Source organism: Canis aureus, chromosome 5 (assembly GCF_053574225.1).
Source record: "Canis aureus isolate CA01 chromosome 5, VMU_Caureus_v.1.0, whole genome shotgun sequence".
In the NCBI taxonomy this organism is placed as follows: Eukaryota; Metazoa; Chordata; class Mammalia; order Carnivora; family Canidae; genus Canis; species Canis aureus.
In genome coordinates, this window is record NC_135615.1 from 18,132,449 (window position 1) to 18,153,354 (window position 20,906).

The 20,906-nt window shown below is 37.1% G+C and overlaps 1 protein-coding gene across 3 annotated transcripts in view; it reads right to left on the minus strand.

Annotated features, from left to right (window-relative positions):
• Window positions 1–3,572: 3,572 nt before the first annotated feature.
• LOC144313759 (ankyrin repeat domain-containing protein 26-like) overlaps window positions 3,573–20,906 on the minus strand; it is a 115,191-nt gene continuing 97,857 nt past the window's right edge. For all 3 annotated transcript variants that reach the window (XM_077896999.1, XM_077897000.1, XM_077897001.1), the window contains 3 exons: window positions 19,763–19,991; window positions 4,840–4,885; window positions 3,573–3,852 (listed from right to left, as the gene is read on the minus strand). In XM_077896999.1, coding sequence (XP_077753125.1) covers window positions 3,716–3,852; window positions 4,840–4,885; window positions 19,763–19,991 — 412 coding nt within the window. In that variant the 3' untranslated portion in view covers window positions 3,573–3,715. The remainder of the gene's footprint in view (window positions 3,853–4,839; window positions 4,886–19,762; window positions 19,992–20,906) is intronic.

The window sequence follows — 20,906 nt, forward strand, 5'->3', positions numbered from 1 at the left end:
CATGGCCAAGAACAAGGAACAGCCTTGCTCTAGACTGAATATTTCTGTGTCCCCACTCCCAAACTCATTGTTGTGCCCAAGACTGTGAATCCGAGAAAACCACCAAGGAGCCGACACCGATGCAAGTACATGAGGGTTTAATAACAAGCTCGACCTTTGGCCTAAGTATACCTGACACAGCAGAGCAGGGACTTGGACCCTGAGGTGGGTTACAGCTGGGTTTTTATGGACTGGTCTAGGGGTAAGGTGGGGTTTTTCAGTAAGGATGGGGGTGTGAGAATCTCCAGTAAAGAGGTCTCACAAGCTCTTGCTTCCTTATTCCGATAAGCAATAAGGTGGTTTTTTCTGTAGCCGGAGTAGGGTAGAGTTCAGTTCCTGGTCAGAGTGGCCTGGTCACAGTGGCCTGAGATGGCTGCCAAAGCTACAATGGCAATAGTTGTGCCAATGTTAAACTTGAATGGCCCTAATTTTCTCAGCCTCCATTCTCATGACTTAAGTCTTAGTGTTCAATGTGATACTATTTGGAGGTGGTGGCCTTGGTAAGTGATTGTCATGAAGGTGGAGCCCTCATGATGGAGATTAGTGCCCTTATAAAGGAGGTTGGAGGGAGCTCCCTTGGCCCTGTGCCTTATGAAGACAGAGGAGGAAGACGAACACTCATGAACCAGGAAGCAGGCCCTCACTGGACACTGAATCTGCCAGTGCCTTGACTTTGGACTTCCCAGACTCCAGAACTATAAGAAATAGTAAGACAATTTATCAAGATAGCTGATGCTATGCTCAATATGCAATATAATTTTATTTCTATAAGCTATAAACAGGAAATGAAATTGATTTTTAAAAATAACATTTAAAATAGATAGAAAGTACCAAATAACTGGAAATCAATCTAATATATATCTTGTAGGACCTTGATAGGAAAATTTTTAAAATACTGAGTTAATCAATTAAAATATCATTTGGAAAACTCAGTGTTATAAATGTCTCTTCCCTACAAACTATTTATAGATTCAATGCAATTCCAATCCAAATCTTTGTGTTGTAAAGCTTGATAAGTTGATTATAAAAGACCCATGGAGCCCTTTCCCCTTTATTCTTTCTCTTCCCAAAGATTCCAGTTCAAAAGCGTAGAAACAGAAACAAGGAGCAGTGGTGTCCCAGAGTGAGGTGTTGGAGCCTGGCATAGAATGGGGAAAGTATAAATGTAGGAGGGTCACCCTACACAGTGTTAGAGCTCAAGACACAGCATCCCTGAAAGGTGAGTAACTTCAAATGAGGTATCACAGACTTCACAGGGTCAGGAGGCATCTGCACAGGGAAAGAACAGACCAGCATGGGTTTTCAGAGCCTGTGAGTGTGGCATGTCATCTGCAGAAGTGGCCTGGCACAGAGTGTCTCAGAAAGGAGGTATTTATTTTTAATTTTTTTTAATTTATTTTTTATTGGTGTTCAATTTACTAACATACAGAATAACCCCCAGTGCCTGTCACCCATTCACTCCCACCCCCCGCCCTTCTCCCCTTCTACCACCCCTAGTTCATTTCCCAGAGTTAGCAGTCTTTACGTTCTGTCTCCCTTTCTGATATTTCCTACACATTTCTTCGAAAGGAGGTATTTAGATGCCTCAAAATACTTCTCCCTAAAATGCTAATTAATTGTAAAGTACAACGTTAACATTATGGAGGAGAAAACTGAAGATACTACTCCAGCAATCAACATCACCAACAATGGGACAAATCAAAATTGTAGGTCACATGATACAATGCAATGAGAAGAGTAGAGGACCAGTTCAGTCATGCTCTTGCTAAAATATATGATCTGAATTTTATCATAAGGAAATATAAGAAAAACCCACATTGAAAGACATTCTAGGGCAGCCCGGGTGGCTCAGTGGCTTACAGTGGCTTACCACTGCCTTTGGCCCAGGGCACAATCCTGGGGACCAAGGATTGAGTCCCACATCAGGTATGGAGCCTGCTTTTCCCTCTGTCTGTCTCTGCCTCTCTCTCTCTCTCTGTCTCTCATGAATAAATAAATAAATAAAATCTTGCTATAAAGGATACTACAGACAAATGTCAAAGCTTTAAAAGAATATGAGGTTTGAATGATAGAGGGTATAGTTCATATAGCAATTGCACAACTGGGTATTTATCCCAAAGATACAAATGTGTGAAATGAAGGGGCACCTGCACCCCAATGTTTATAGTAGTAATGTCCATAATAGCCATTCTGTAGAAGGAGTCAGGATGTCTTTCAACAGAGGAGTGGATAAAGAAGATGTGGTATATATACACAATGGAATATTACTTAGCCACCAGAAGGGATGAATACCTACCATTTACATCAACGTAGATGGAACTGGAGGGTATTATGCTGAGCGAAACAAGTCAATTGGAGAAAGACAATTATTGTATGGTCTCACTCATAGGCAGAATATAAGAAATAGTGCAAACTGAATGGGGAATAATCAGAAAGGAAGACAAACCATGAGAGACTTAAGTCTGGAAAATATATTGAAGGTTGCTCAAGGGGAGGTGAATGGGGGGCTGGGGTAACTCAGTGATGGCATGGAGAAGGGCACGTGACTTGATGAACACTGGGTGTTATACACAACTGATGAGTTATTGAAAACTACATCTGAAACTAATGACCCTTCTAAATGTTGACAAATTGAATTTAAATTAAAAAAAAAAGAAAAAAATAAGAAAGGAATGTATACTTAACATACTTTGAATGGGTGTACATACATGCAGATTTTTAAAAATACAGTACTGTAAATGCATTTTATCTTCTTTCTGATTTTTCTAAATAACATTTTCTTTTCTCTAGCTTACTTTATTGTAAGAATATAGTATGGAATATATATAACACACAAAACATAGGTTAATTGATTGTTTTGGTACTGATAAGTTTTCTGGTCAACAGCAGATTATTAGTAGTTAAGTGCTTGGGGAGTGAAAAGCTCACAGATTTCTGACTACAGAGGATCAGTGCCCCTAAGCTCCACATTATTCAAGGGTCAATTCTATTAGTGTTGATTTTCTGATTGGCAGGGTTGTACGGTAGCTATGTGGAATGTACTGACTTGCAGGATAAAAATGCTACAGGAGTTGGGCATAATTTAACAATTTACTTCCAAAGGTTTTTGGGGAAAAGTTCTTTTTCTTTATTTTTACTTTTCTCTAATTTTAAGACTGTTCTCAAAAAGTAAATAAAAAATAAACAGAAAAGGTAAAAAGCCTTAGGCAAATCTTATCTCACCATGAGGAAAGAGCTATGAATAATATTTAAAATTAAAATTATACACAGGATTTATGGCATTATAAAAATTGTATTACATGTACCATTGGTGATAGCCTTAGCAGCAATATATCAAAATGATGTCTGTCTAAAGCCATAGGTACAGTAATAGAAACTGTAAAATACAAAAAAGCTATCAGTTAACACCACTGAAATATTGACAACTTGGTTGTTTAAGTGCTATTTAAAAGGCTGGTACTTGGGCAGACTGAAGCATGCTAGTTTCCACGTACAAAATATGCTTAAAAGTTAATTAGATGCCAAGAAACAGCTTAAAATAGTATATAAACTTTTATTACACACGATACAAAAAACATTTTCCTTTAATAAAGATTTTCGTACATCAGATATTTACTGGGAAACAATTAAAATGTTATATTAAATATCTAGGTAATAAACTTTTATTATAGATCTTTCAGATCATATAATTTTTCTTTAAAATCTCTACATATTCTTGTGATGCTTGCAGTACTAGATGTTGATTTAGATTTGATTCATCAGTAGATCCTAAAGAAAAGGATCTACAGGATCCTGATTCAAGTTCACCAGCAGCTGAAAAGAAAAAGGAAGATTTATATTCTTTATCTGAAATACTTTGTAGTTAACCACAAGTTAGTATAAAAAAGTTGGAATCTTATGAATGTTAAAAATGAAAAATATCTACATAAACTACAATATAAAATACAAGATTACTATTAAATATAGTTTGCTCACGATTGCCCACTGAATTAATTACTACTGTGGATAAACACTAGAGCTTCTGGTTTTCTCATTACAAGATGAAATTGCAAGACGATGACACAGTCCACCCCTGAATAATCATATACTATAAACTGAAAAATCAAACAGGCAATTTCTAGAGTCAAATATACCATGACAGGTTTAAAACAAGACATTATAAGAACACATAGAAGGGACATCCTGGTTTTCTATCAATGTTGTCTGCTTTTCAGTGAAGGGAATAGGTAAGCTGATACCTGAAAGATTACTCTCTGCAAAGCAGCAGAGTAGGGTAATAGCGAGAGAAGGCTCAACAATGTGGCAAGAACCAAATTGATTTGGGTGTTTGTATTCCACGCTAAGGAACTTGGAATTTTACCCAATGGCAAAACAAGTGGCTGGAGATTGAAATGTCACCTGTCAAGGGACAGCTATATGAACTATATAATTGCTTAATTAAGTATTACTAAGACAAGTCTGGTCTTTTTGGTCTTCTACCACTAGCAGAAACAAGAATTTGAGAACACCCACATTCAGATTGACAGTTCCATAGCGATGGCACAAGTGAAGGAAGATTACAGCCAAAAGTGAGAACAGGCACATAGACTTTGCAGATTTTTAAAAAGGTGTGAAACATGATGACCAAATGAAGAATAAATCTGTTATTCATTATGTTCATGTTTGACATTTTTTATTAGATATATACAAAAATTTTAACATAGAACCTATTACCTAAATAATGGAAAGGGATGCCATTTACTATTTGTAGTTTATTTCAGAAATTAATGACTATCTAAATTCGTAAATTTGGCAACATACCTTCTTTTAGTTCTCTAGTTATATTTTCTTCCAACATCTGCTGCATCTGAAATGTCAAATATTACTTATAATGTGCAAGTTAAACAAGAGATATTATTGTAGGAATTATATTTTGCTTATGAAATGTGGTCTGGAAATAATACTTTTAGAGAGTAAAAGTTACAGATTGCTTAAATAGAAAGATAATCACATAAATAAAATAAATCCCTACTTATTTTAATCTGGATAACTGAGAAGAGACATGTAATGCTATTTAGAGGAATAATAAAAAGTACAATTAATATTGATCAAACTGAATATACAAAATTTCTGGAAGAAGAGGACGATGGTGGAGGAGTAGGAGACTCTAGTTTAGTCTGGTGCCTGGAATTCAGCTACATAGCTATCAAATCATTCTGAACACCTGTCAACTCAGAGAACCAAGAAAAGAATTATTGCAATTCTACAAATAGAACAGTGACTTCTTTCTGCAAGGTAGGAGGTGTGGAGAAATGAATCCCAGGCATATATCAGAAGATAAACCATGTGGGCAGGGAGCCTTTGGAAGCCAGAAGCCAAGTCCTAGAAAGTGATATAGCAGCAGAGTGCACAATCAAAACTTTTAAGAAGTCTGTTCCAGTGAGGACATCCCTGTCTGAGAGGTGCTCAGGTGCCAACAGGGGGCAGCATCCTAGGTGGGACAGACAGTGTGGTCTCAGGATCCCCGGGTCACAGAAAGAATGGGGGCACCTGAGTATGGCAGTTTCCAAGGCATCTGAGTGGGGAAGCCAGCTGCAATCAGTGAGCTCAGGAGTGGGCATTCAGCTCAGTGTTGCCATAAATCTCAAACCGAGGAAGAGTCAGGTGACCACTTTCCAAGCAGGGGTCCAGAAATCAGCAAAACTGGGGGAAGACCTCCTCCTCCCCACTGGAGGAAAAGTGTGAATGGGGGCTACAGGAGTCTGCAAAGTTTGGAAAATTGAAAAGGGCTCATGTGCTTGAGACACAAATTCTGGTGCACAGGCTAGGTGAATACAGAGTGCAGACAGAAACCAGGGAGACACAGTAGGGAGAATAGGGAGTGAGATCTTTCAACTCCAGGGCTGGAGATTAGGAGGCTGCCATTTTCATTTTCATCCTCTAAAGCTGCCCAGAAAGCCTTCAGGGAACAAAAGCCACAGAGAGCAATCTGGAGCTGCTTACCTGGCTTGGCCCCCAGGCAAGGGTGGTGCAATCCCACCCTAAGCAAAGACACCTAAGAATCAGTGCAACAGGCCTCTCCCCCAGGAGGTCAGCAACAACATCCAGCTAAGACCAACTTTACTCATCATAGAGAGCTGCAGAACTCCAGTGCTAGGGGCAAAGAGTATATAGAATTCATGGCTATTTCTCATGACTCCTTAGTCTTTCTATTTTAATTTTCTTTTTCCTTTTCAACCAATTTTTTAATTTATCAACTCTTTTACTTATTTTTTAATTTACCTTTCTTATGGTTACATTCGATCCTTTCACTGCATTCAATATTATTCTTAAATATACAGAATTTTTTTTTTCTGTACCATTTTGGGAAGTAGTTTCATTCTAACAAATAGACTAACAATAGCCAAACTGTGGAAGGAGCCTCGGTGTCCATCGAAAGATGAATGGATAAAGAAGATGTGGTCTATGTATACAATGGAATATTACTCAGCTATTAGAAACGACAAATACCCACCATTTGCTTCAACATGGATGGAACTGGAGGGTATTATGCTGAGTGAAGTAAGTCAATCGGAGAAGGACAAACATCGTATGTTCTCATTCACTTGGGGAATATAAATAATAGTGAAAGGGAATATAAGGGAAGGGAGAAGAAATGTGAGGGAAATATCATAAAGGGAGACAGAACATAAAGACTCCTAACTCTGGGAAAGAAACTAGGGGTGGTGGAAGGGGAGGAGGGCGGGGGGTGGGGGTGAATGGGTGACCGGCACTGAGGGAGGCACTTGACGGGATGAGCACTGGGTGTTATTCTGTATGTTGGTAAATTGAACACCAATAAAAAATATATTTATTATTAAAAAAAAAACAAAAAAACCCCCAAAAAACCAAATACACTAAAATACACCCAGAATCTAGTATAGTGCTCTATTCTTATCTGTCTGATTATATTCTTTTTAAAATCATTCTTAATTTTCATATTTACAGTTACATTCTAACCTTTCATTGCATTTAATTTTATTTTTGCATATATACAAGTTTTTCAAGCTTTACAATCTTGGGATGCAGTTTCTTTTAACAAACAGACCAAAATATACCTAGTATATAGTATATTGCTCTGTTCTGTTCAACTGGCAGATAATATCTTTTTATTTTGTCTTTTAATTTCCATTTTTACACTTACATTCTATCCTTTGGTTGTATCTAATTTTATTTTTGTATATATACAAGGTTTTCTTTCTGTACCATTTTGGGATGCAATTTCCTAACAAACAGACAAAAATATACATAGGATCCAGTGTACTGTTCTGCTCTGTTCAGCTATCTAATTACATTATCTCCTTTTAAAATCTTTTTATCGGTTTTGGGTCTCTTCTGAGTTGTTTAGTGTACATTTCTCTGGGGTTCTTGTTGCTATTTTAGTAGTTTGTTCTCTTGTTCATCTATTCTTCTCTGGACAGAAAGATAAGATGGAAAAACTCACTGCAACAAATGGAACAAGAGGCAGTACTGACTGCCAGGAACCTAATCAGTATGGACATAAGTAAGAGGCTGGAGCTAGAGTTCAGAATAATGACAATAAAGATAATAGCTGGGCTTAAAAACACACAGAAGGCACTAGAGAATGCCTTCTGGAGAAATAAAATAACTAGCATCTGATCAAGTTGAAATAAAAAAGGCTATTATTAGTGAGATGCAATAAAAAATGAAGGCCCTAACTGCTAGGATAAATGAGGCAGAACATAAAAATAGGGAAATAGAAGACAAAATAATGGAGAATAAAGAAGCTAAGAAACAGAGAGAAGAAACCACCGGATCATGACAGGAGAAATTGAGGGATGAGTGGTACCATAAAGCAAAAACAATATTAGGATAATTGGGATCCCAGAAAAAGGAAGTAGGGGGCAGAAGGCATATTTGAACAAATGAAAACAGAGAGACCTTCCCTAGTTTGGGGAAAGAAACAGGCATTCAAGTGCCAGGAGGCACAGAGAACCTTCTTCAAAATCAATATAAAACAGGTCAATACTTCAACATGTAATAGCAAAACTTGCACGTTTCAGAGACAAAGAGAAAATCCCAAACAGGGCTTGGAACAAGAGGACCTGAACTGACAAGGAGAGAAACATTAGACTGGCAGCAGATGTATCCAAAGAGACCTAACAGGCCAGAGAGAGCTGGCATGATATATTCAGGGTGCTAAATGAGAAGAATATGCAGCCAAGAATACTTTCTTTATCCAGCAAGGCTCTCATTCAAAATAGAAGGAGAGATAAAAAGCTTCCAGGACAAACAGAAACTAAAATAATTTGTTATCACTAAACCAGCCCTGCAAGCAGTAGTAAAGGGGGAACTTTAAGCAAACAGAGAGACCAAAAGTAACACAGACTAGAAAGGAGCAGAGACAATACAGTGAAACAGGGACTTTATAGGTAATACAACGGCACTACATTCATATCTTTCAAGTTACTCTGAATCTAAACAAGCCAGATATCCCAACCAAAAGTCACATGGTATCAGAGTGGAAAAAAAGCAAGAGCCATCAATATGTTATCTGCAAGGGACTCATTTTAGACACAAGACAACACCAGATTGAAAGTAGTGAGTGGAAAACCACTTTTCATACTAATGTATATATATATATATATATATATATATATATATATATATATATATATATAAGCTCTGCTTTTTTTTTTTTTTTTTTTTTTTTACCATTTTGGGAGGATGAATGGGAATGAATGGGAATGGGAATGAATCCTCCCTGCTAGTTGGGAGGATTCAACAATACATTAAAAAGATTATATCCAGTCTCAAAGACTGGCAATCTTTATATCAGATAAATTAGATTTTAAACCAAAGACTGCAATAAGAGATGAAGAAGGACACTATAAAATAATTAAAGGGCCTATTCAACAAGGAAATAAAATAATTATAAATATTAATGCCTCTAAACTGGGAGCAGCCAATTATAGAAACAAATTTTCCTTTAAGATTTAAAAGACAGAGACAGAGGTGGGGGACACAAGCAGGGGGAGCAGGAGAGGGAGAAGCAGACTCCCCATTGAACAGGGAGCCCAGTCAGGGCTCAATCCGAGGACCCTGGGATCATGACCTGAGCCAAAGGCAGACGCTCATCCGACAGAGCCACCCAGGCCATTTTATAGACCAATTAATAACAAAATTAAAGGAATACACTGATAGTCATACAATAATAGTAGGGACTAACACACCACTCACTGCAATGGCCAGATCATCTAAGCAGAAGATCCACAAGGACACAAGGGCTTTGAATGACACACTGCACAAAACGGACTTCACAGATATCTTCAGAGCATTCCATCCTACAGCAACAGAATACACATTCTTCTCGAGTGCACATGGAACATTCTCCACAGCAGATCACATACTGGATCACAAATGAGGCCTCAACTGGTACCAAAAGATTAGGATCGTCCCCTGCATACTTTCAGACCATAATGCTTTGAAACTGGAACTTGATCACAACAGGAAATTTGGCAAGAATTCAAATACACAGAGGTTAAAGAATCAAACTAGGGAATTAAAGCACAATTTTAAAAACTCATAGAAAGAAATGAAAATGGGGATCCCTGGGTGGCGCAGCAGTTTGGCGCCTGCCTTTGGCCCAGGGAGAGATCCTGGAGACCTGGGATCGAACCCACGTCAGGCTCCCAGTGCATGGAGCCTGCTTCTCCCTCTGCCTGTGTCTCTGCCTCTCTCTCTCACTGTGTGCCTATCATAAATAAATAATAAAAAAAAATAAAATAAAAAATAAAAAAAAAGAAAGAAATGAAAATGGAAACATAACTGCTCAAAACTTTTGGGATGCAGCAAAGTTCATCCTAAGAGGAAAGTATATAGCAATACAAGCTTTTCTTAAGAAACAAGAAAGGTCCTAAATACACAACTTAACCTTACACCTAAAGGAGCTGGAGAAAAAACAGCAGATAAAGCTTAAATCCAGTAGGAGAAGAGAATAAAGATCAGAGCAGAAATCAATGAAATAGAAAAGAAAGGAACAGTAGAACAGATCAATGAAATCAGGAGCTGGTTCTTTGACAGAATTAATAAGATAGATAAACCCCTGGCCAGACTTCTCAAAAAGAGAACGAACCCAAAGAAGATTGTGAATGAAAGAAGACAGATCACAACCAACACCAGAGAAATACAAACAACTATAAGAACACATTCTGAACAACTGTATGCCAACAAACTAGGCAATCTAGAAGAAATGGATCCCTTCCTATCAAAACTGAAACAGGAAGACACAGAAAACCTGAACAGACCCATAACCAGCAAGGAAATGGAAGCAGTCATCAAAAATCTTCCAACAAACAAGAGTCCAAGACCGGGTGGCTTCCCAGGAGAATTCTACCACACATTCCAGGAAGAATTAATCTATTCTTTGGAAGCTGTTTATAAAAAATAGTAATGGAAGGGAAACCTTCCAATGCTCTCTGTGAGGCCAGCATTACTCTGATCGCAAAACCAGACCAAGACCCCACCCAAAAGGAGAATTACAGTCCAGTATCCCTGATGAACATGGATGCCAAAATTCTCACCAAGACGCTAGCTGGGAGGATTCAACAGTACATGAAAAGGATTATTCACCATATCCAAGTGGGATTTATGCCTGGGCTGTAAGGGTGGTTCAACATCTACATATCAATCAATGTGATACACTACAGTAATAAAAGAAAGGACAAGAACCATAGGATCCTCTCAAAAGATGCAGAAAAAAACATTTGCCAAAGTACAGCATTCTTTCTGGATCAAAACTCTTCACAGTGCAGGGATGGTGGAGCATATCTCAATATCTTAAAAGCCATCTACAAAAAGCCCACACTCAATGTCATTGTTAATGGGGAAAAACCAAGAGCTTTGCTGCTAAGGTCAGAAACACGACAGGGAGGTCCACTCTTACCAGTGTTGTTCAGCATAGTACTACCAGAAGTCCTAGCTTCAGCAATTAGACAACAAAAAGAAATAAAAAGGCATATGAATCAGAAAAGAAGTCAAACTCTCACTCTTCACAGAGGACATTAGATATCCCATGTGGAAAACCCAAAAGATTCCACCCCAACATTGCTAGGACTCAGACAGGAATTCAGCAAAGCAGCCAGATATGAAATCCATGCACAGAAATCAGTTGCATTTCTATACAGTAACAATGAGATGGAAGAAAGAGAATCTGAGGAGTCAATTCCATTTACCATTGCACCAAACACCATAAGATACTTAGGAACAAACCTACCCAAAGATGCAAAGGATCTGTACTCTGAAGACGATAGGACATTTAGGAAAGAAATTGAGAAAGATGTAAAAAACTGGAAAACCATTCCATGCTCATGGATTGGATGGACAATTATTATTAAAATGCTATGCTAGCTCAAGTAATCTATACATACATTCAATGCAATCCTTATCAAAATACCAGCAACTTTTTTTCATAGAGCTGGAGTAAATAATACTAGTATTTGTTTGGAACCCAAAAGACTCCAAATACCTAAAGGAATGTTGAAAAAGAAAGCCAAAGCTGGTGGCATCATAAGCTGGTCTTCAAGCTCTATTGCAAAGCTGTGATCAAGAGGAGATGGTCCTGGCACAAAAGCAGACACGTCGATCAATGGACCAGAAGAGAAAACCTAGAAATGGACCCTCAACTCTATGGTCATCTTCAATGAAGCAGGAAAGAAGATCTAATGAAGAAAAGACAATCCCTTCAGCAAATGGTGTGTGAAAATCAGACAGCCACATGTAGAAGAATGAAACTGGACATTTTCTTACACTGTACACAAAAGTAGACTCAAATGGATGAAGCCTCCAATTGTGAGACAGGAATCCATCAAAATCCTAGAGGAGAATGCAGGCAGCAACCTCTGTGACCGCGGCTGAAGCAACTTACTTGACATTTCACCAGATGCAAAAATGACCTACTGGGACTTCATCAAGATAAAAAGCTTTTGCACAGCAAGGAAACAGTTGAGAAAGCCAAAAGACAACTGACAGAATGGGAGAAGATATTTGCAAATGCCTTAGTAAATAAAGGGCTGATATACAAAATTTATAAAGAACTACTCAAACTCAACACTCAAAGAAAAATAATCCAATTAGGAAATGGGTAGAACAGATGTCTCCAAATACGATATACAAATTGCCAACAGACACATGAAAACATGCTCAACATCACTTGGCATCAGAGAAATACAAATTAAAATCACAATGAGATATCCTCTCACACCCTTCAGAATGGCCAAAATGAACAAGTCTGGAAATGACAGATGTTGACAGGGATGCAGAGAAAGGGGAACCCTATTTTGCTATGGTGGGAATGCAAGCTGGTGCAGCCATTTGGAAAGCAGTACCAGATGTTCCTCATAAAGTTGAAAACAGAGCTACCTATGTATGACCCAGCACTAGTAGGCATTTATCCCAAAGATCACTTTGTCAGTGATCTAAAGGGGCAAATGCACCCCTATGTTTATAGCAGCAATATTGACAATAGCCAAACTATAGAAAGAGATCCAGATGCCCATCGACAGAAGACTTGATAAAGAAGATGTGGTATACATAGAATGGAATATTACTCTCCTGCAAAAATAGAATGAAATCTTGCCATTTACAATAATGTGGATGGAACTAGAAGATATTATGCTAAGCAAAATAAGTCAATCATAGACAATCATCATGTTTTTTTGTCATGACACATTATCATATCATATGCAGACTTTAAAAACAAGACAGAGTAGCACAGGGGAAGAGATGGAAAAATAACAGATGACAGCAGAGAGGGAAACAAACCAGAAGACACTCTTTTTTTTTTTTAATGGAAGCATTTTATTTTATTTTTTAAATAAATTTATTTTTTATTGGTGTTCAATTTGCCAACATACAGAATAACACCCAGTGCTCATCGCATCAAGTGCCCCCCTCAGTGCCCGCCACCCAGTCACCCCCACCCCCACCCTCCTCCCCTTCTACCACCCCTAGTTCGTTTCCCAGAGTTAGGAATCTTCCATGTTCTGTCTCCTTTTCTGATATTTCCTACCCATCAGAAGACACTCTTAATCATAGGAAACTGTAGGTTGCTGTAGGGGAAAGAGTTGGGTTGGGTGGGTAAGTGGGTGATGGGCATTAAGGAGGGCATGTGATGGAATGAGCACTGGGTATAAGACGGATAAATCAATGAACTCTACCTCTGAAACTAAGAATATATTATAAGCTAATTAATTGAATTTAAATAAAAATAGTAAATAAACAAATGGAATTAGGAATGTCAAATAATAGACATAACTTCTGAAGAATATTGTTTGATCTTATTGTTACAAAAAGTTTATCTTTTTATTTTTTAAAAGATTTCATTTATTTATTCATGAGAGACACAGAGAGAGAGAGAGAGAGGCAGAGGCACAGGCAGAGGGAGAAGGCTCCATGCAGGGAGCCTGATGTGGGATTCGATCCCGGGTCTCCAGGATCAGGCCCTGGCCAAAGACAAAAAGTTTAAACAAGAGTCATTTTACACTTAATGTAATACTTTATGATTTTCAGGAATAAGTGCCCTTTATGAAAGTTTCATCAGTTATTTGCTTTAATAAATTATTCCTCAGAATGAGCTTTCCACTTCTAGAAAAATAAAATCTTAAGGTATGTTGTATGCTCTATTTTCCAGCACAGACTCTTAAATACATAAAATGAAGAAAGTGGTACTATCATAAAATCATGTGGAAATTATACTGGCAATATTGAGTAAAAATATTTTGTTATCTATATGATGACTGATAGATTTCACGTGGACACAGATTTCAGAAAATCTGTTTGAGGACAGGAAAGAATATAAGCTAGGACCAGTTTTCAAACTTAGCTTCTCATTGATAAGTTTCTAGAATTAGAAAAAAGGAAAAGAAATTTTAATTGTAACTTTGTTTCCTTTCTATAAATTAGGACCAATTCTTGAAACATTTGACTTACTATACTTATAATTATCTACTTAATTATGAAATAATTGGGAATATTTAAAACTACTGTTGACCCTTGAACAACACAGGGATTAGGGGCACTTACGCCTTTGCAGTGAAAACTCTGTATGATTTCTGATTCTCCCAAACTTAATTACTAATAGCCTACTGGTGATGGGAAGCCTTACTGATAACACCATTCATTAACACATGGTGAGTACATTACATGTATTTTACAATATATTCTTAAAATAAAATGATCTGGACAAAAAAACGTTGTTGAGCAAAACATAAGAGAAAATACAGTACAATACACAAAGAAAGTCCATGTGTAGGCAAACTAGACGTGCACAGTTCAATTTCATGTTGGCCAAAGATCAACTGTATATTACAAATATTCCTGTCTAGAATGTTCTTGCTTAGACTTTTCTTATAAAAGGTATCCTGTCATTGAATGCCCAAAATAGTGTCTAAATACGGTACTAAGTGGTACCTAGGTGGCTCAATCAGTAAAGTGCCTGCCTTCATTTGCTTAAGGAACTACCAATGTAATGTAATTATCTTTTTCCCAAAAGCACCTTTTCTAAATATTTACTTCTTTTTTTTAAAAGATTTTATTTATTTATTCATAGAGACAGAGAGAGAGAGAGAGAGAGAGAGAGGCAGAGACACAGGCAGAGGGAGAAGCAGGTTCCACACCAGGAGCCCGACACGGGACTCGTCCCGGGTCTCCAGGATCACATTCCAGACTGCAGGTGGCGGTAAACTGCTGCACCACGGGGGCTGCCTTAAATATTTACTTCTGTGACCTTTGTTTATTTCCAAGTGAGAATTGAGTTAGATGGTAGAAATAGCTTGAAATCCACTAATAGAACATATTTGCAATTTTATTTATATTTTTCCATTTGCCAAAAACATAGGGGGGTAAGAAAATTATACACATAAAAACAACATACCAGTAAATTTTAATTCAAAGATTTATTAATTAAAAGGATTTTCTCATAGCAGTTAGTTTTCAAACTACCAATCATAGAAATCTAAGGTTCCATTGGGGACACTGTAGGATTGAGGCACAAAAAGTCTACAGCTATAGTCTCATCTCTCTTTTAGCTACACAGCTCCACTTGTCTCTGCTTTATATAATACAGTTTAATGCCAAAAAAAAAATTATGTTCCATTCTTTGGAAAAAAAATTTTCCCAAAGGCATCAAAGACACTAATTTAGTCAAAGTCCCTAATTTTACATAAGAGATAAAAAGGGCCTCATAGAGATTGCAGTTTGCCTCAGGTCAAAAAAGCAGAGCTGCAGGCTAGGAATGTGCTTTCGGTCTTCCCAGGGCCTAGAGTTTTATGCCAGTTACTTCATCACCTTCAGGAAAAATACCTACATTTTTAACTATAACTGACAGTAAATGAACACATAAAAGTTTGGCATGTGGGTCAATAATGTCTAGGCATGAGGCACAAAACAGCTTTCTAATTAAATTATAAATTTTAAAGTCATGAATAAAAATAAAGCCATAGAAATGATCTTAACTCCTATTAGTAACAGTTAATATACTCCATTTATAAGCACAAATTTTTTAAAGCATAAGACAGGGAACCTGAAGGAGAAAATCTTTAGTTGAAACAAAGAAGCTGAAATGGAGAATATTCTTCCTTGAAAGAATTATTCATTTCCTCCAAATAAAACTTGGTTTACCAAAATCAATCAACAAATGAGTTATCTATGTTGTGGATTATTAAACACAAAGCAGGGATCCCTGGGTGGTGCAGCAGTTTGGTGCCTGCCTTTGGCCCAGGGTGCGATCCTGGAGACCCAGGATCGAATCCCACGTCAGGCTCCTGGTGCATGGAGCCTGCTTCTCCCTCTGCCTATGTCTCTGCCTCTCTCTCTCTCTCTCTGTATGACTATCATAAATAAAATACAAAATAAATAAAAAAATAAATAAACACAAAGCAGATTTCTCTTTACCATCTAATATACTCTGTCCAACTTCTCATCATTATGAGATTTGGTATGAACAAAAGACATGACTAACTTTAATTTAAATCCAGTCAGAAATCCAGGTAAACCATCATGACCCACAAGTGGACTTATCTCTACCTTCCTCAGAATAGGAAGGGAGATTTACCTAATGGGTGAATTGGGGAGAAGGCACTAAGCAGTACTTATGAGACTCCAAATCCCTTTTTGGAAAAGATGTGCTCACGCATGGTAACATGAATTCAGGTCTGCTCTCTTCTTTGTGGGATGGGCATCAAACATTTGTTTCCTCCATTAATGACTGTGTGGGGAAGTGCCTAATTTGGGATAAAGAATTGGGAAGCCCACTGTGGCTACATACCCACCCAAACCACATTCTCCAATCTGTTAGTATGTATTAGTAACAAAGCTAAGTTTAACTCCATCTGCCTGACTCCTGTGCTCTGAACTCAGAAAAAGAAGAGCACTGTCATCTGTCACCTACCCCACCACAGCTCCAATGAGAAAAATGACCACACAACACTTATAAAAATGTTTTCTAAAAAGAAAAAGTTTTCTTCTTGCTTGACTTTATAACTAACATTCATTGTTGAAAGCAATGTATTTTAAAGAGGGAAAATTTGGAAAGAACAATTTTAGAATAAAACAGAGAAAGTCAGACAAAATGAGGAGACAGAGGAGTATGTTACAAATGAAAAAATAAGGCCACGAGACAAAACCTCACAAAAATAACTAAATGAAACAGAGATAAATAGTCTACCTGATAAAGAGTTCAAAGTAATGGTCATAAAGATGCTCAGCAAACTTGGAAGAATGGACGGATTCAGTGAGAACTTCAACAAAGAGAAAATATAGAAGAGAACCAATTAGAGGAAAAGAATACAATAACTGAAATGAAAAATACACCAGACACAACATACAGCAGATTAAAAGATGTGAAGAACAGATCAGCAATCTGCAAGATAAGGTAGTAAAAATCATCTAAGCTGAAAAGCAAAAAGAAAAAAGAATTTGAAGAACTAAGATAAGGCAACCTCTGGGACAGCATCAAGTGTAATAATATTCACATTAGAGAGGTCCCAGAAAAAGAAGAGAGAAAAGGATGAAGAACTTATTTGAAGAAATAATAGCTAAAAACTTCCCTAACCTGGGGGAGAAATCAGGCCTCCAGGCCCAGGAAGCATTGACAGTCCCAAATAAAAGGAACTCAAAGAGGATCACATCAAGACACATAATTAAAGAGAAAAGGAGAATCTTAAAAGCAGAAAAAAGAGAAAAAAGAAAAGCAACTAGTTATATAAAAGCGAACCACCACAGGGATATCAGCTGATTTTTCAGCAGAAATTGTGGCATGATATTTTCCAAGTGCTAAGAGGAAAAAACCTAGGATATTCTTGGCAAGGTTTATAACCAGAACTGAAAGAAAGATAGAGTTTCCCAGACAAATAAAACTTAAAGGAGTTCATCACAACTAAATAGGCCTTATAAGAAATGTTAAAAGGACTCCTTTAATCAGAAAACAAAAGGCCAGGGTACCTGGGTGGCTCAGTGAGTGAAGAATCTCCCAGGACCCTGGGATCAAGCTCTGCAAGGGACTCCCTGCTCAGAGGGGAGTCTGCTTCTCCCTCTCCCCTCATCCTTTACTTGTGTTCTCTCACTCACTCTGCTCTCAAAAAAAAAAAAATAAAATAAAAGAGAAGAAAGAAAGAAAGAAAGAAAGAAAGAAAGAAAGAAAGAAAGACCCACCATAACCAGAAATAAGAAAATTATAAGAGACAGTTTTATAGTAAAAGCAAACATAGAGTAAAGGTAATAGAGCAATCATTTTTATAAAGCCAGTATGAAGGTTACAAGACAAAAGCAATAATATCAATTACATCTACAGTAACTAGTTAAGGGATACACAAAATACAAAGGTGTAAACTATGACATCAAATATATAAAACAAGGCAGGGTGTAAAAATTCAGTGTTTTCAAAATCTGTTTGAGCTGAAGTAACCATCAACTTAAAAGAGATTGCTATACATACATAGGATGTTTTATATGAACTTCATGGTAATCACAAACCAAATATTTATAATAGATACACAATAAAGAAGAAAGGCACCCAAACATAATACTAAAAGTCATCAGAAGAGAAGAGAGCAAGAAGACAAGGAAGCCGAATGAAAGATCAAGACTGAGGCCTCATTTAACATGAGCCTATGCTACCTTTCTCTACATTAATAAAACTATGAATATACTATCGAAATCATAAGCCTATGTACATTGATTGAAATGGGTATTTTAATAACAATGATACACCATGGAAATGAGTTGCTATTTAAAGACTCCCTATCACTGTCATCTTAGTCATCAATCATTCAAGTGATGGCATCAAGGTAAATATACGTGAATTTCATTTTAAATATCCAAATATTTGTGGGGTGCCTGGGTGGCTCAGTCAGTGAAGTGTCAGACTCTTGATTTTGGCTCAGGCAATGAGACCGGGCTCCACTCTGAGCATGGAGCCTGCCTAAGATTCTCTCTTCTCTCTTTCCCTTTACCACCTGTTCCCTTTCTCTCTCTCAATAAAATAAAATAAAATAAAATAAATAAAATAAAATAAAATAAAATAAAATAAAATAAATAAAATAAAATAAAATAAAATAAAATAAATAATAAAATAAAATAAAATAAAATAAAATAAAATAAAATAAAATAAAATATTTGCTTGACTTACTTATTTAGAAAATATCTACATTTGCTCAACAAGCCATTTTGTAAAAATTGAAATAGAATATAAGTAAAAAAAAAAAGTGTTATAAGAAAGCAATTAAGGATGTACTCTCATGTAAGAAAATGCTTTTATTTATTTATTCATGAGAAACACAGAGAGAGAAGCAGAGACATAGGCAGAGGGAGAAGTAGGTTCCCTACAGGGAGCCTGATGCAGGACTCAATCCCAGGATCCCTGGATCACGACCTGAGTCAAAGGCAGATGCTCAACCACTGAGTCACACAGGTGCCCCCAAAACATATAACATAAAAAGAAAAATCAATCTTTTTAGTGTTACAAGTTTATTTAATTCATAAAAAGGACTTACCATGGAATTGTTAAAATAATAAACATCCCTACATGGTTAAGCATTTGGATTCTAATCATTCACTATGTACAGGGGTGGAAAATTTGGGTTACAACAAGCTTTGAACTTCTTATAAACTATTGCTAATCAGAAAATAAGTTAAAGCATCTAAGTGTACTTCTGGTTAGTATGTAATAATATTTACTTTCCAAAATCCAATTTAACATAGCATTTCAAGAAATTTAAAATGGGTCCATTTGGAGGTGCCTGGGTGGTTCAGTTGGTTAAGCATTCAACTCTTGATTCCAGCTCAGATCATCATCTTGGAGTCATGGGATCAAGCCCCGAGTCAGGCTCCATGCTCAGTGGGGAGTCTGCTTGAGATTCTCCCCCTCTCTCTGCCTCTCTCCCTGCCTGGCCTGTGAGCACAGTCTCTTCTCTCTCATATACATAAAATCTTTTAAAAATAATAAGATAGACTGTGTTAGTTTAGTTGTATTTATTGAATAAAATTAATAATTGGTATCTCTTGAAAATAAGAGCTCCAGGAACTAAAAAAATACCATAAAATTTCTGTCCTATTTCCTTATTAGCACAAACAAGTATCACTTTTACTTACTGAGCATTATTCAGTTAACTCAGAATTTCACCAAAGTAAAAACAAAAATTTTATTGGAAATCTGAAACTCAAGAAAAGAAAAGATAATATAACTGACCTTGGTCAAGTAAGTATCAATGCTGTTATTTGAAGGGCGCGAGCTTGAGGTAGGAATCACTACATTTTCTCTTGGAGTAACATTTCTATCCAGCAGTAAACTACTAGTCAGATTTCCAACATAAGGCAGTTCCAAGACGGGTCTCATAGTAAGAGTGCTGTGGAAAGGTCTGTTCTGCTGTTTCTCCACCAGATATTTGGTAGTGATATCTGCCAGCCTCTCACTAGTCCTGTGAAGATTACACAACACAAATGCTTAGTGTTTCATTTTTCTCCAAATCATTCCTAAATGACCTGCATTTTTTTAAGTTTCCAGATAGTAAACAGAATGTGCCATTAAACAGTGTTTTAATGCTGAAAATGTGACAGAGCAGAGCTACTATATATAACCATAGGTTTAAAACTGTTCCAAAGGAGTATATATGATTCTAGGGATTCCTAACTAACAAGAAATTCAAATTAGGGGAGGGAAAGAAATGGCTGTCCGTGATGTACATGGATTGACAGGTAATACTTGCTACCTTCTGGAATGGCTGTAATTACAAGATTCTGGAGGATGCCATTACACATATTTATATCTAGTAAACCAGTTTAGAGACATAAAAATAAACCATCCCTCAAAGACATTTTCAAGATTGTGCTTTCACCACTCTTGTACATTTCACTCATTACCTCAGAGAAATTGAGTATTTGGCACCGAGGAATACCTCAGACCAATAATCTCTAGGGGCCAGGTTGATCACAGAGCTGTGATCAGAAAGGACTGAAACAGCTCCAGAGGCAATTAGCTGATAATAGTTACCAAGACCCTGGAGGTAGAATCTGCCCTTTTTGTCTTCCACACGCCCCCTCATGCCCACCATGATGCTATTTTTATCCACGTTGGGATTTATTTTTATTTATTTATTTATTTATTTATTTTTTAACATTTTATTTATTTATTCATGAGACACAGAGGCAGAGACACAGGCAGAGGGAGAAGCAGGCTCCCTGCAGGGAGCCTGATGCGGGACTTGATCCCTGGACCAGGATCACGCCCTGAGCCAAAGGCAGACACCCAACCTCTGAGCCACCCAGGTATCACCACTTTGGGATTTATACTGCCTTTCACCCGTATGTGAATCTTTCTGTATTTCACATGTACA